The sequence below is a fragment of the Oncorhynchus nerka genome, linkage group LG4 (assembly GCF_034236695.1).
Source record: "Oncorhynchus nerka isolate Pitt River linkage group LG4, Oner_Uvic_2.0, whole genome shotgun sequence".
NCBI lineage: Eukaryota > Metazoa > Chordata > Actinopteri > Salmoniformes > Salmonidae > Oncorhynchus > Oncorhynchus nerka.
In genome coordinates, this window is record NC_088399.1 from 32966372 (window position 1) to 32982277 (window position 15906).

The following is a 15906-nucleotide window of genomic DNA, read 5'->3' on the forward strand; positions in this document are numbered from 1 at the left end:
TTTCATTTCAATTTAATTACTGACCTAAACATGAAAGGTACCATTAAATGGTTTTAATAGATTCAAGTATTTAAATGTGTGTGTGGAGCAGAGCAAATTATCGACCATCAGTGTCCAAGACCAATACATTTAAAGTCCCTGCTGTTGCCTTGCCAGCACTCTAAATAAAAGGGTGCTGGATATAAGATAATTAATTTGGTCAAGCTATGCCTACTACTATTCTACTAGTTGTTTAGGGAAAACATTAGATGAAATCCTGTGAGACTATTGGATCATATTCGATTCTCTCACCTTAATCCATGTAATAATAGGAAAACAAGAGATTGGTGCTTGATAGGCCTAAAATGGTCAAACAGCTCAACATGTATTTTATTTTCCTAAATGAAGCTTATGCAGCCTTAGCCATGATATTAGCGATTATGACTTTTCCTTCCATGAAAGTTCATAGGAGTGAGTTCCTTTTATTACTTGAACGGCCTTGCCAATGTTGGTTTAGGCATAGGAAATTGAGTGGGTCACACGCCCATCTTCAATGTAAATAGCGACACCTTGTGCCCACATTTCGTCGTCATAAGGCATAACAGTGGACATACCAAAGATCTAAGTCTACATGGGACATAACGGCATGGAATCCGTTCAGCATTGTCCAAAAGAGGGCTGATTAATGTTTCATAGATTTCTGATGATATTAAATAATATTACATTATCAACTTTACCAGCTTAAATGTTTATTTACACATATATACAAACAACAACAAGGTTACCAAAAACGAGCAGAAAAGAAAAGGAGAAGAAAAAAACTGGGACAGTCTAACCAAATTCAAGACAGTACTTCAATTATCCCTCCCCAGCACCACATTTCACGTTAGGAATTAAATTACACTTTGAAGGATACAATTAGGCCATGCTTGAACAAGAGGACCATAACACAGATCAAATACGATACATTTTATCCACAGGCAGCAATGTTCATGGGAGAGCCATGCAGACAAAGCGCATGGAAACACTGTCACACTGTCCTCAGACGAGGTCAGAAACTGAGGGGAAACACATGACCCTCATCTCCAGCCATTAGTCCACTGACAATAGTCTGTTAATTACAACAACCCACCTGTATAGACGGGTTGGCTCACAACGTCACGAAAGTGATCCAAGCGCATCGATGTGGCCCGGAATGCATGCGGTTGTTATGATAGCTAGCAATAATAGTGAATTTCGTTTTGCATGGCCCGGTGCCCAAGGTGGGTAGGATAATTCACTTAAGACCTCCGTCTACCCGGGGCCATGCAAAATTAACTCCACCATTTACAAGAACCTGCCATGAGGGGAATGGTAGGTGGGTCGTTGCAGCTTGTATCTTCTTATTGATGTCATATCTTGTTTAGAGGTGTTTTCGCTAGCTAGCTAGCTAACCAACAATGTATTTGAGAGACAGCAAGTACTCATTGTGCAAATGTATTTATGTTTCCAATAAACATTGAAAGTAAATATAGTTTACATGTTGTCAACAATCTAAGCCAGGGATGGAGAACTTTGGGGGTCACAAAATTCTGAACTCATGAGGTCTAGATCTGTGTACCTACATCCATACAGTCCCCCTTACATCCAGACACACACATTTTATTTATTACCTTTATTTAACTAGGCAAGTCAGTTAAGAACAAATTCTTATTTTCAATGACGGCCTAGGAACAGTGGGTTAACAGGGGCAGTAGGACAGATTTTTGTCAGCTCGGAGATTTGATCTTGCAACCTTTTGGTTACTTGTCCAACCCTCTAACCACTAGGCTACCCTGCCGCCCCAACATGCCTTAAGAGCCAGCCCTAACCTTTTGGGGGCCCTACCTTTTGCCCCCCTACCTTGCAAGCAAAACGTGACAGCGGAAGGAATAATATGCAGTTTTACAGCTAATTTCCTGATATTCTACACATTCTACCTTAGGGAGAGAAATGTTTGCCGTTTTTAATATGATATCTGAGTGAGTAACAAAATCAATGGGGCCCCCCTGGTCGGTAATTAGACAAAATTTAAATAGCTGGCAAGACTAATTTACCAATCTAAAAAATGTTAGCTGACATGGTATAATTTGAGTGACTGACATAACATGAGAAAAACTGCTGATACACAACCAAATTTGCCCAACCCGGTCTGGGTTTTTTTCCCCCCATAGTTGCGCACGCATCGATTTTGTTGCTAAACAAAACCGCCCCTGGCCTCAGTTGACGCGGCAGGCACGAATCATCAGCAGCTGCAGGAGGATGAAGAGCGGTGAGACAATGAGACCGAACCACAGATCGCGCGCCTGCTCCTGCTCTGCCAGCTTCTGGCACAGCAGCACCTCACACACCAGCTTGAGGCTGAGCACCGTCAGCACCCATAGCAGCCTCAGCACTGCCAGCCTTTTCTCATTCTCCTGGTACAGCCGGATGGACACGATGGCTGTGAAGTAGGTGCTGAGGCCATCAGCGGCAAACAGAGGGATGAAGACCAGCCACCAGCTCATCCCAGGGTCAAAGAAGTCGGCCCGTAGCGCTACCAGCACGCTGAAAACCAGCAGAGCCCCCAGTTGGAGGAAGAGCTCAAAAGTGGCAAAGCCCAGCCATTGGACCAGCTCCCGCAGAGAGAACAGCATTGCCTTAAGGTGGAGGAAGTAGACGCAGGTGGACTGTTCAACCAGGGATGAGCTGGGGTATAGTCACTGGTTCGACTCAGGAGAGGTGATGTTCCAGACTCAGGGTGGTAAAGTGTGAAGGAAAGGAGACATGGACATCTGGGCAGGAATCCACAGAAGGCAATAGAAGAGGAACTGCTGCACAGACGATAAAGTTCATCTACATCATTGAAGACAGTGGGGGGCAGAGAGGACGGAATACAGTGAGCCAGTGATGAGCTTCACATGTGGAGGATGTCTTCAAAGAATCAAGGTGTTCTGCCTTTATTTAGAAACAGAGATATTTTATTCAGAGCATGACAACAAAATGTAACTTCCATTTATTGAAATGGCCATACACTGAACATCAGGGACAATAACTGTTTTCTTCAGTTCCCTTTTACCAAATTACATTGTAACAAGCGTGAAGTCGATTGAAACAAACGTATCAAAAGTTGCAAACATTGTTACAATCTCAATCTGTAAGGTTAGTCTAGACGAAACTGATGTGTCGTTCAGAAATACAATGGTTCGAGGGTAGTGATGATAGTTGAAATCGCAAACGAATAACGTAATATCTGTCTAGTAGTTAACCGATCAGATGTTGTATTGTCAGATTATTCGGATAGTTAACTAAATAACGTTAGCTGAGCTACAGTCAATGAGCTAGCTCGCTATCTACAGAATCTCCTAGCGAAGCCCTTCTTCATCTCATACTAGCTAGCTACAATCACCACATACAGCTATTTCTCCTTCTTTGCATGTGTGAACTGATGGGGGTTATTGTATGACATTACAAGGTTTTAACAACAGTTTGTGGTTTTACCTTAATCCATTGAGTTCCGATTTTTTCGTAATGTTTTCCTTTCTTCACTGAGATAGTGTGCAATCGCGAGAACTTGTACATTCACGGAATTTACGGTGGCCGGTTAGTGCGTGAGACTAGTGCAAGCGAATGCCAATGAGCAAGGACGTACTGTACAAGGTAAGAACACGAACATTAACCTTGTTGTATGCTAGTTTATGCTGATAAATTACGTTTTGGATGTTGCAAGGTGAACAAGTTATTATACATCTGCAGAATATGAGCAGGAGGAGTTGCAAGTGTGCTTGCTATAAGCCGTTTGGTGTATGGAGCACATGATTCTTGATCGAATAAATTGAAGTTAGCTTTCTGTCATTACATTTAATTGTTTTAAACCTATTGTTTAATAACAGATTTAGCTTAATCATTACTAATAGTGGGTGTTGTATGTCATAAAGCACAATATTGTAAACTTGCTTTCTAAATCAGTCATTTAACCATCGTTGTCAGGTATCGCTTTAACGTTACTCGTTTCCAGCTGTGAACTTTTGATGTCAGGTGTCAAAGCATGCATTTTGCTTCTCTAGTCCGCGTGCTTATGGATAGTTCCTAAGAAAATAGGAATTATGGACGGACTCTCTCCACCCATTTGATTCGAATATAATTACCTGGTTATTTGAATAAAATCAGCCATTTTAATATAGATGTAGACCTTTTCATGTTAATAAATCTTTAAATTATATGATTAAACGGATCTGGGATGTGCTTTCATAAATGTGAACAAACACTCTTGCTCACGTTGTGTGAAAACCAGCCTTATCACTGCTGTCACTCAGGGTCATCCAATTGTTTCGTTTAAGTCGGGTTTCACGCATGCTTGGTCAGTTAATGTGGGTGAATGTGTAAACCATTCTCTCATTCCAATGCCTCTCAGAAATGTGGGCGTGAATATAAGTTCCATTGTCAAACACCTCTCTCTTCCTCTCTCTCAGGGCAAAGATGCAACCCGTCGAGTCTCTCCTCCACAGTGGTTATTTCCACCCAACACTCAGATACTGGCAGACCTGTGCCTCAGACTTGAGACCTGAGAACCTCATCTACCCCATCTTCATCACGTAATGTCTCTCCTCTACCACATAGACACTAGGATGTCTTGATGTTGTGATACAAATGTCAAAGTAAGGTAAACTGTACAGTACCAGTGAGAAGTTTGTACACACCAACTCATTCAAGGCTTTTTCTTTATTTGTGCAATTTTCCACATTGTAGAATAATAGTGAAGACATAAAACTATGAAATAACACATATGTTTGAAAAAGTTTTTAAAAATGAGCATATGTGGGAACTCCTTCAAGACTGCTGGAAAAGCATTCCTCTTGAAGCTGGTTGAGAGAATGCCAAGTGTGCAAAGCTGTCATCAAGGCAAAGGATGGCTACTTTGAAGAATCTCAAATATAACATTTGATTTGTTTAACTCTTTTTTTTGGTTACTATATGATTCCATATGTGTTATTTCATCGTTTTGATGTCTTCACTATTATTCTACAATGTAGAAAATAGTCAAATTACAGAAAAACCCTTGAATGAGGTGTGTCTAAACTTTGGACTGGTACTGTATATATTTGGGTGGCTATGTGTTTTTCTGACATGGCAGCTTTCTGGTTCTTTTCTCCAACAGTGACAGCCCTGATGCTGTGGAGCCCATCGCTAGTCTACCTGGCCAGGCCAGGTAATGACTCCAGATGACCTGTTCATTTGGTTTATAATCTCATCTATGATAATTGCTCATCTATGCTGGGTACAGTAGTTGAATACCCCCAATGTGCTATTAATGTATCATGTATTGTAATCATATTTTAAAACATATGACTTTGAAACAAAAATACTTTCAATTAGAATTATCATGGCTATCTGATTGAGTGAGAATGAGCGGGGGATGGGACCATTGAGAGCAAGGCTGTGACCTCCAGATAAATACTGTGAGGCAGGGTGGATCCAGAGCCAACAACTGGGCCAAGATAAGAAGAGAATCCATTAGCTTTTTGTCCCTCACAACCCTCTCTTATCATGTACCATTTGGTTACAATAAAGTAGGCTGTAAACCAATACTGAGCCCTAAACCTTGGTACTATTATGTGTCAGAGTTGAAAATACTGTGTCTATAGTTCAAATCAAATCCAAGTTTATTTGTCACGTGCGCCGAATACAACAGGTGTAGACCTTACAGTGAAATGCTTACTTACAGGCTCTAACCAATAGTCCAAAAAAGGTATTAGGTGAACAATAGGTAAGTAAAGAAATAAAAAGACAGTGAAAAATAACAGAAGCAAGACTTTATACAGTAGCGAGGCTATAAAAGTAGCGAGGCTACATACAGACACCGGTTAGTCAGGCTGATTGAGGTAGTATGTACATGAGATATGGTTAAAGTGACTATGCGTATATGATGATGAGTGGTGGGACATAATGCAGACAGCCCGGTTAGCCAATGTGCGGGAGCACTGGTTGGTCAGCCCAATTTGAGGTAGTATGTACATGAATGTATAGTTAAAGTGACTATTTATATATGATAAACAGAGAGTAGCAGCAGCGTAAAGAGGGGTTGGGGGGGCACACAATGCAAATAGTCCGGGTAGCCATTTGATTACCTGTTCAGGAGTCTTATGGCTTGGGGGTAAAAACTGTTGAGAAGCCTATTTGTCATAGACTTGGCACTCCGGTAGTTATCTGACTTCGGCAGTTATCTAACTTACTAAGACTGATTTGGTTTGTTGCCCAAGAAAACATGTATTTGATCTCCATAGCCTAAAATCATCACAATGCATTGCTAATGAAGTGCCACTATATAATTGCTTGTCTCAAAGTTGTATTGAAATATCACTTTGTTGTTTGTCCATTCCCTGTGTCTCCCTCAATCTATTTTTTTCTCTTCTCAGATATGGAGTGAATAAACTGGAGGGCATGCTACGCCCCCTTGTGGAAAAGGGCTTGAAGTGTGTGCTGATTTTCGGAGTGCCTGCAAAAATAGCTAAGGTACCAGTAAACTATACTGTATCAAAAATATAAATGCGACATGTAAAGTGTTCCATGTTCCATGAGCTGAAATAAAAGATCCCTGAAATGTTCCATACAGACAAAAAAAAAATTCTCTCCAATTTTGTGCACATATTTGTTTACGTCCCTGTTAGTGAGCATTTCTCATTTGCTGAGATAGTCGATCCACCTCACAGGTGCTGTAATATCAAGAAGCTGTTTAAACAGCATGATAATTATATAGGTGCACCTTGTGCTGGGGACAATAAAAGGCCACTCTAAAATGTGCAGTTTTGTCACACAACACAATGACACAGATGTCTCAAGTTTTGAGGAAGCATGCAATTCTCATGCCGACTGCAGGAACGTCCACCAGAGCTGTTACCAGAGAATTTAATATTAATGTCTCTACCATAAGCCGCCTCCAACGTCATTGGAGAGAATTTGGGAGTACTTCCAACCAGCCTCACAACCGCAGACCATGTGTAACCACACCAGCCCAGGACCTCCACATCCGGCTTTTTCACCTGTGGTATCGTCTGAGACCAGCAACCCGGACAGCTGATGAAACTGAGGAGTATTTGTCTGTAATAAAGCCATTTTGTGGAGGAAAACTCATTCTGATTGGCTGGGTCTGGCTCCCCATTGGGTGAGCCTGGTTTCCAAGTGGGTGGGCCTATGTCCTCCCAAGCCAACTCATGGCTGCACCCCTGCCCAGTCATGTGAAATCCATAGATTAGGGCCTAATGAATTTATTTAAATGGACTGATTTCCTTTATATGAACTGTAACTCAGTAAAATTGTTGCATGTTGCATTTATATTTTTGTTTAGTGTGTATATATAGGTATTTCTATGAACTAGGGTACCAGTGAGGATTTCCTACACTGGACAACTTGTTACAGCTGTTGATAAGTCATTGATAATAATCAGCATCCCCCCCATGTCATTACATTAAGATATGGGGGGATTGTGGCTATCTATATTGAATACGACTCACAAGTTGATTTAAAACCTGTGCTTAACCTTTTATCATGGTTGGTGTTTTGACAGATTTGTCTAAAATCGTGTGACATAAAACAACTTTTCTTTCCTTGCATTTATGGCAGTGTAAATTGTCGTTATATAATATTATGCATTAATCAGTTAAATTAGATATTGAACTTGAACCCTTTAAGAATCCTGGATCTAATTGTTGGACAGTTTTTGTGTAACTCAGAAATGCAGTGTAACTACGTAACATTTAGTTTCTTTCTCCTTATGTTACGGGGTGAAAATCAAATAAATGATGTAGGCGATTGCAAAATCGAATGCTTCTAACCAAAAGGGTCACCTTACCTTGATACTTAAAACCTAAATCAATACTGCCATTAAATTAGTTCTTCAATAATTATGCATAATACTTGTTGGATGCGCATTTGTGTCCATTTGATGTTACACCAGTGTAATTTTCACATGTCATCTGATCCAGGAAGGAATTGTCAGAATGACAGTCATGTGATGAACAGCTGTTGTGATAGTGCATGTGATGCAACAACAGCCCAAGTGCTGGAAAAAAGGTGTACACAAGGAATGTCCCGAATATTTTGGTGTCTCATTCCTTACATTGTTGAAGACAGTTGTGCCTGGATCCACATTGGATCTAATATCCCTAGCGAATTGATATTGATCATCTGTTGTTGTCTGCTTGATTGACAGCAGGGTCTCGTTAGATTTAACAGAGAAGGCGTTAAGATAATGAGTCTATGTATTTGTGCCACAGATTGGACAGAGTTTACTGTGCACAATTGTGTAGGATATTCTGGATATAATGACAAGCCTAGTGGTCTTATTCACAATATGATCAGGTAATGAAATAACATGACAAATACATTTTGTTTTCCATGTTACACCTGCAACAAAAAAATGTGTTGGGGGGGGTTCTATATTAAGCCCTACATGTACAATTTATATAAATTATACAATTGTATAACACTGAGGTCCTTAAAAATTACAATGAAGTGCTTGAAAAAGTCCCTGAAAGTCCTTGAATTTGGCTTGCCAATGTCTTTATGAACCCTGCTTAGAGTATGTATAGTCCTAGGCCTACAGTCGTGACCAAAAGTTTTGAGAATGACACAAATATACATTTTCACAAAGTCTGCTGCCTCAGTTTGTAGGATGGCAATTTGCATATTCCCCAGAATGTTGTGAAGAGTGATCAGATTAATTGCAATTAATTGCAAAGTCCCTATTTGCCATGCAAATGAACTGAATCCCCCAAAAACATTTTCACTGCATTTCAGTCCTGCCACAAAAGGACCAGCTGACAAAATGTCAGTGATTCTCTCGTTAACACAGGTGTGAGTGTTGACGAGGACAAGGCTGGAGATCACTCTGTCATGCTGATTGGTATGTATTTAAAAGGCTTGACGCCAGATTTCTTGCACACCTTGTCATCCTCTCAGGATGAGAGAGGTTCGGGTGCAGACACAGACAATACTCCGGCTGTGTTGGCTGTGAAGAAGATAAAGTCTCTTTTCCCTGACCTGCTGATGGCCTGTGACGTCTGCCTCTGTCCCTACACCTCACATGGACACTGTGGTCAGTCACTGTCAATCACATTCCATTTGTCTAAAACTAATGCAAATATAATTCCTTTTGATTGACAGTACATTGTTATAAGACTGCCCTCTGATTCTCCTTCAGGAATCTTGCGGGAGGATGGCACTCTGGACAATGGTGCCAGTTGCCAACGTTTGGCAGAAGTGGCATTGGCCTATGCCCGCGCTGGTGAGTTTGTTCACTCCTCACCCCTCTGTTTTCTACTCACTTCTAAAAATAGTCTTTATCAATACCAATGTTGTTATTGTTTATACCCATGTCAATAGTTTAAGATCTCTTGTTTGTCTCGTACAGGCTGTCACATCATTGCACCCTCTGATATGATGGATGGGCGAGTGGGAGCTATCAAACATTCACTGATGTCCAATGACATGGGCAACAAGGTAACAGATGGGAGCACTAGTTTGTACATAAAAATAGAACGCATATTCATATGGACTCAATAAGGAAAGGAAAACTTGCCTTAAGGAAATCCTCATTAAGGAAGCCGTTTGCTAAAAGGCAGAATTTCCTGAACGAAAATGTCCAAGAAAATACATGTATTTCCTCCTCCTCCTCAGGTGTCAGTGCTGAGTTACAGTGCCAAGTTTGCTTCCTGTTACTATGGTCCCTTCAGGTAACAATTGATTGTAAAACTTAAGATGGGCAGAAAAGGCATTACTTACGCGTTACCATTTGACAAGATGTTCTAAGATCTATTATTACGTGTGTGTAGAGATGCAGCACAGTCCAAGCCAGCATTTGGAGATAGGCGCTGTTATCAGCTGCCCTCCGGTGCAAGGGGCCTGGCACTACGAGCTGTGGTAAGAAAGTGTCTGAAGTCCGTCCATGTGTATTAGGGGGAGATCGTGTTTGTGTCAGAGATCTTCTGTTTACCCAGCTGGTTGAGGTTTTGTTTATGGTTTTATCTCAGGACAGAGATGTCAAGGAGGGAGCAGATATGCTGATGGTGAAGCCAGGACTGCCCTATCTGGACATAGTGAGGGAGGTCAAAGACAAGGTCAGTATGTTCTCCCTCATTAACCCCTTTCTGTCTGGTAACAGTGTTTCAGGCTCTGGGAGTGGTGTTGATAGTTTGAGCTAAATAACCACACCACACTAAATTCACATCCAAGCTTTTCATCAGTTATCTATAAAGACTACAAAACTTGCCTCTTTAGCTTCTCTTCTGACAACATGAACTCAGCAAAAAAAGAAACAGCCCTTTTTCAGGACCCTGTCTTTCAAAGATAATTCGTAAAAATCCAAATAACTTCACAGATCTCCACTGTAAAGGGTTTAAACACTGTTTCCCATGCTTGTTCAATGAACCATAAATAATTAATGAACATGCACCTGTGGAACGGTCGTTAAGAAACTAATTCTACTGACTCTGGAAAAACACCAAAAGAAAGATGCTCAGGGCCCCTGCTCATCTGCGTGAACTTCCCTTAGGCATGCTGCAAGGAGATATGAGGACTGCAGATGTGGCCAGGGCAATAAATTGCGATGTCTGTACTGTGAGATGCCTAAGACAGCGCTACAGGGACGCACAATCTCTCCATCAGTGCTCAGACTGTCCGCAATAGGCTGAGAGAGGCTAGACTGAGGGCTTGTAGGCCTGTTGTAACTGTCAAAACGTCACCAATGGGCACAAACCCACTGTCGTTGGACCAGACAGGACTGGCAAAAAATGCTCTTCACTGACGAGTCGCGGTTTTGGCTCACCAGGGGTGATGGTCCGATTCACATTTATCGTCAAAGGAATGAGTGTTACATTTAGGCCTGTACTTTGGAGCGGGATCAATTTGGAGGTGGAGGGTCTGTCATGGTCTGGGGCGGTGTGTCACAGCATCATCGGACTGAGCTTGTTGTCATTGCAGGCAATCTCAACGCTGTGCGTTACAGGGAAGACTTCCTCCTCCCTCATGTGGTACCCTTCCTGCAGGCTCATCCTGACATGACCCTCCAGCATGACCATGCCACCAGCCCTACTGCTTGTTCTGTGTGTGATTTCCTGCAAGACAGGAATGTCAGTGTTCTGCCATGGCCAGTGAAGATCCCAGATCTCAATCCCATTGAGTACGTCTGGGACCTGTTGGATCGGAGAGTGAGGGCTAGGGCCATTCCCCCCCAGAAATGCCTGGGAACTTGCAGGTGCCTTGGTGGAAAAGTGGGGTAACATCTCACAGCAAGAACTGGCAAATCCGGTGCAATCCATGAGGGGGAGATGCACTGCAGTACTTAATGCAGCTAGTGGTCACACCAGATACAGACTATTACTTTTGATTTGTCAAAACACCCCCCCCCCCCCCCTTGTGCAGGGACACATTATTCAATTTCTGTTAGTCACATGTCTGTGGGACTCGTTCAGTTTATGTCTCAGTTGTTGAATCTTGTTATGTTCATACAAATATGTACACATGTTAAGTTTGCTGAAAATAAATGCAGTTGACAGTGAGAAGATGTTTCTTTTTTTGCTGAGTTTACATGTTTTCACTATCTTTCACAATAGTTTCATCTGCTCCATCGCTTTCTTACCATCCTTCTCTGGTCTTTTCCAGCACCCCACTCACCCACTGGCAGTGTATAATGTGTCAGGGGAGTTTGCCATGCTGTGGCATGGGGCCCAGGCTGGAGCTTTTGACCTGCGCACCGCTGTACTGGAGTCTATGACTGCCTTCCGCAGGGCAGGTGAGAGGGGATGGGAGAATTTGGGTCTGGAGGAACAGTGCTCTCTATAGAGAGAGTGAGTTCTACTGCTCTAGTTGTATATTCTTCCCCTGCTCTAGGTGCTGACATCATCATCACCTACTACACACCTCAACTGCTCACCTGGCTGAAAGAGTAACAGACAGAAGGATGGACATAAAGAATGATCATGTGACAAACTCCTTTTTACCTAGCTGTGCAAGGCTGACCTACACTGACAAATGGTGTCTATTCAAACTGACATGTGAGAACAGGCAATCTATCTTCATACATTAATTTACAGTTTATTTTTCTATATAACATTGTTACGTCATATTGTTTTTTTTCTTTGTGTGCAGCAACCACTAATTCTCACCAAAGGTGGGAGTCTTGGAGCTAGTAGACACATTTGTAAAGCGTATCAAATTCGCTTTGAAGGGTTTGTCTGTTAGATGAAAGAATGGTAATATAAAATATGTTGATTGTGATTTTGTTTTATGGGCATTATTTACTATTCTATAGTTTTCTAAATAGAGTATGACGAATATAGGCCTTGACTTTTTATAGCTCTGTGCCGTCTGTAATAGCTCTGGCTTTAGCACTGACATTTAGCAGTGGTTGTAAGGTTGGGTCAAGAAACCTGTAAAGATCTTTTTTTACCAGGGTAAATGGTCCTGTCCCAGAAAATAGAGATTTGTTAGATAACAGCAATAAAGCTACAATCAAGTCTGAAATGTGCTCCATCAAGTAACATTTTCTTAATTACATATAACTTTGTTCAATACGTTTGTCATAGATTTTACTAAATATAATGAAAGCAAAATAGGTTGCAGTTCAGATGCACTCGACTCTGCTGGTTACTTTCTGTACTTGGGTGTTGTCAGATATATCCACCTCCCAAACAAGGAGTGTACAGACAAGTCGTCATTATCACAAGCACAGAGGAAAAGTACCGGCTAGACATATGCAGAACTATCTAATTCTGTACTAATCAGTGAAATCTTGAAGGAAGGATGCATTTTCAAAGTACAAAAACCCTACCCCTAGTCCCTCTCTAAAATAGCCATCTAAGAGAGAATCTTATTTTCTGGAGGGTTTTCACTGGAAGGTGCAGCTTTGAAGACTGTCCACACATCCTCCCCTGCAAAATAGAAAAACAGGTAGAAGTTTAACATGCTTTACTCAGCTACTATACCTACACACACCCATAGATTTGACAGGACACATGAAACTGGATGTAAACTAGACATACACATTTTGGCAGGTCAAAACACTTACCCCTGAGCTGGTATTGTCAACCTGTAGCTGATTTGATCTTTCCTGAGGGGCAGCAGCAGGAAACTATGCTGTCAGCCACATAGGACAGCGCTGAGAAGGGACACAATTTCTTAATGTGCAATATTACAGTATGGGTCTGTTTCAGTGCTTTCATGTATTTTCCTCATCCTATGTTCATTACATTGTTATTACTTTTATACTAGGGCTCTTCGTTAGGGAGAACAGATATTTTTTAACTCCAGTGAATTTCAAAGCTTTCTATTTTGTCTGCCAATCTTTTGTCATCTGTAAATGATGCACAATCGGGAGCATCCTGTCATCACCACCATGTACGGCAACTGCGCCGCCCTCAACTGCAAGGCTCTCCAGAGGGTAGTGCGGTCTGTACAACGCATCACAGGGGGCAAACTAGCTGCCCTCTGTGACACCTGCAGCACCCGATGTCACAGGAAGGCCAAAAGATCATCAAGGACAACAATGACCCGAGCCACTGCCTGTTCACCCCGCTATCATCCAGAAGGCGAGGTCAGTACAGGTGCATCAAAGCTGGGACCGAGAGACTGAAAAACAGCTTCTATCTCAAGGCCATCAGACTGCTGTCAACATACAGACTCATCTCTGGCCACTTTAATAAATGGACTTAATAAAGGTATCACTAGTCACCTTAAATAATGCCACTTTAATAATGTTTACATATCCTACATTACTCATCTCATATGTATACACTTTTCCATACCATCTACTGCATCTTACCTATGCCGCACTGCTATCGCTCATCCATATATTTAAATGTACATATTCTTATTCATCCCTTACATTTGTGTGTATAAGGTAGTTGTGAATTTGTTAGATTAGTAGAACTTTACAGTAGATTACAGTTCTGATTATTCACAATACAATCCTGCACTTTAGTCTACCCTACAAGGGCAACCAGCAAAGCTATGCGACAGGCTGGTAAAATGATACCACCCCTGTCAGGTTTCAAGTTGTAACTCCTTGGCCAATTGAGAAAAATCCTAACCATTCTCTTATAAGTGTCTTATTTTGATGAGCATGAAAAGGAATTACTCTAGAAAATGGTAAATTATTGCATTCATTGAATAATGTGTACAATTTTGATTTTAGTTAAAGATTGAGTAAATTATGGTATATTAGACTTGTAATTATTTGCTATATAATGTTGTAATTTTCTTACCGCTGAAGATGAGTCACATCATGGGTTGGCTTCAGAAGATGATCTTGGTCATAGACTATATGGGCTGTGGTAGGTAGCTTGTACAGTCACAGGAGCTGAAGAAAGGTGCTCAGTTCTATGCAAGTGCTCTAGCTGTTGGAGGTGTGTGCAGACTGCACAGACAAGCCAATGAGAGAACATTCATCATCACAGATGCCTGCATCAGCAATTATGTATGAATAATGCAGAGGAAACTCACTCTGCTAAACTGTCAACAAATTTCTTTGTCAAATATTTTCAACAAATACATGCTTTTGCTCATTCTATTTTCCTCTACCCAAGAATACATTGAGTAGGCCCATCTTTTATACACACAATATATATTGTGTATTTGTTTACTATTGTTATTAGTTTTGTGTTTATAAACCTCTCTGATAGTGCACAATAATTCCCTAACGACCAATTACTGCTATGTAATTGATTGGTTTAGCCCTGGTTTTAATGTCTGGTTTACCATTCTGATGAGATGGCGAGTGTTCTGAAATCCACTTGTCGGGTCTATAACATGTGGGGCAGGAGACTTCTCGCGTTTGTCACTAGTGACCACAAACCACCCGAATTTATGATTTCATGATTATTATTTTTTACAATCGAGTCATACAGGTGCAGAACATTGTCATTTTTCCTGGTTCGCTAGCTACAGTAGCTACCGCCTGTTAGCCATTTGATTCGTCTCCATAAAGATTGTCCACGGGCAGGTGGTTCACGGTTTCATATTATACGAATTTATGTTGGGGGGGGAGTAGTTATTGATATAGCTACATTAATGTTTAAGGACACACTTGCAAAGTTACATTTAGGAACGTATGACAGCTAACGTTAGCTTGTAGCTTATCTTGCTATCGCTTAACGTTAGCTAGGTAACGTTAACTTAGTTAGCGAGCTGAAAGGTTTTGCTTCCCTAAATGTGTAGCTTTCAATATATTAATCACACATTTCAAAACAAACCGTAACGAATATTGTCTGTTTTAATTTTACTGTTATTTTTAGTTGGAGGTATGTAGAACATAGCTAATTGTTGATGCCGGTAATGTAACTAGTAGGCCTTTGATCAATACTAATTTATATTATTAACGTTACACATAAGAGTCATTGGACGACGCGAAAACGTCTTCTATGGGGAGTTTAAGAGCCCCGACGCTCGGACGGATATTATTAACATGCATCACATGCGGTACCGTTTTTGAAGCATAAGGACCTTAACTTTAATATCAACGATAAATAATTTTCAATAAACAACAGGTTAAATTGACACACGTAGGTTTATGGTTCCCACACAGCCATATGTCAATGTTACAGCGCTTGTTTACGGGAGACAGAGTGGACTAACGTTACATGCATCTCCCAACACCTGTGTGTAAACTGAAGAAGGACACCACAAACGGGTTGTCGTTGGAAAATAATGTCGGCTGCAACTGTGTTAAAATCGATTAAAACAGTGTACATTAAGTGTATATTTTTCGTTTGTACAATTATTTTGATGTGATATGAAAGTAGAGATATTAGAATCCGATTCACGTTTGAGAATCGAGAATCAATGAGAATCGATTCACGTTTAGATGGCGTATTTTGCTGTTTTGGATTCCAGAGCAATTCGCCTATAAACAGAACAAGTCCTTGGTTTAGCTAGCAA

General features: G+C 41.1%; 2 protein-coding genes across 2 annotated transcripts; one reads left to right on the forward strand and one right to left on the reverse strand.

Annotated features, from left to right (window-relative positions):
• Positions 1-2074: 2074 nt before the first annotated feature.
• On the reverse strand, positions 2075-3565 carry tmem203 (transmembrane protein 203). The gene is made up of 2 exons (XM_029651669.2): positions 3478-3565; positions 2075-2934 (listed from the first exon to the last, which is right to left on the reverse strand). The coding sequence occupies exon 2, from the start codon at positions 2631-2633 to the stop codon at positions 2217-2219; it is 417 nt and encodes a 138-aa protein (XP_029507529.1). The 5' UTR covers positions 2634-2934; positions 3478-3565; the 3' UTR covers positions 2075-2216.
• On the forward strand, positions 3548-12249 carry LOC115122451 (delta-aminolevulinic acid dehydratase-like). Its single transcript, XM_029651661.2, has 12 exons — positions 3548-3636; positions 4449-4571; positions 5135-5185; positions 6393-6489; positions 8935-9070; positions 9176-9259; positions 9386-9474; positions 9652-9707; positions 9807-9894; positions 10005-10091; positions 11635-11764; positions 11863-12249. The coding sequence occupies exons 2-12, from the start codon at positions 4456-4458 to the stop codon at positions 11919-11921; spliced, it is 993 nt and encodes a 330-aa protein (XP_029507521.1). The 5' UTR covers positions 3548-3636; positions 4449-4455; the 3' UTR covers positions 11922-12249.
• Positions 12250-15906: the final 3657 nt, after the last annotated feature.

Coding starts and splice junctions, on each gene's coding strand:
- tmem203 (XM_029651669.2), bottom strand. CDS start 2,633: ATGCTGTTCTCTCTGCGGGAGCTGGTCCAATGGCTGGGCTTTGCCACT.
- LOC115122451 (XM_029651661.2), top strand. CDS start 4,456: ATGCAACCCGTCGAGTCTCTCCTCCACAGTGGTTATTTCCACCCAACA. Junction 9,475..9,651: donor CCAATGACATGGGCAACAAG/GTAACAGATGGG, acceptor CCTCCTCCTCAG/GTGTCAGTGCTGAGTTACAG. Junction 9,708..9,806: donor TGTTACTATGGTCCCTTCAG/GTAACAATTGAT, acceptor ACGTGTGTGTAG/AGATGCAGCACAGTCCAAGC.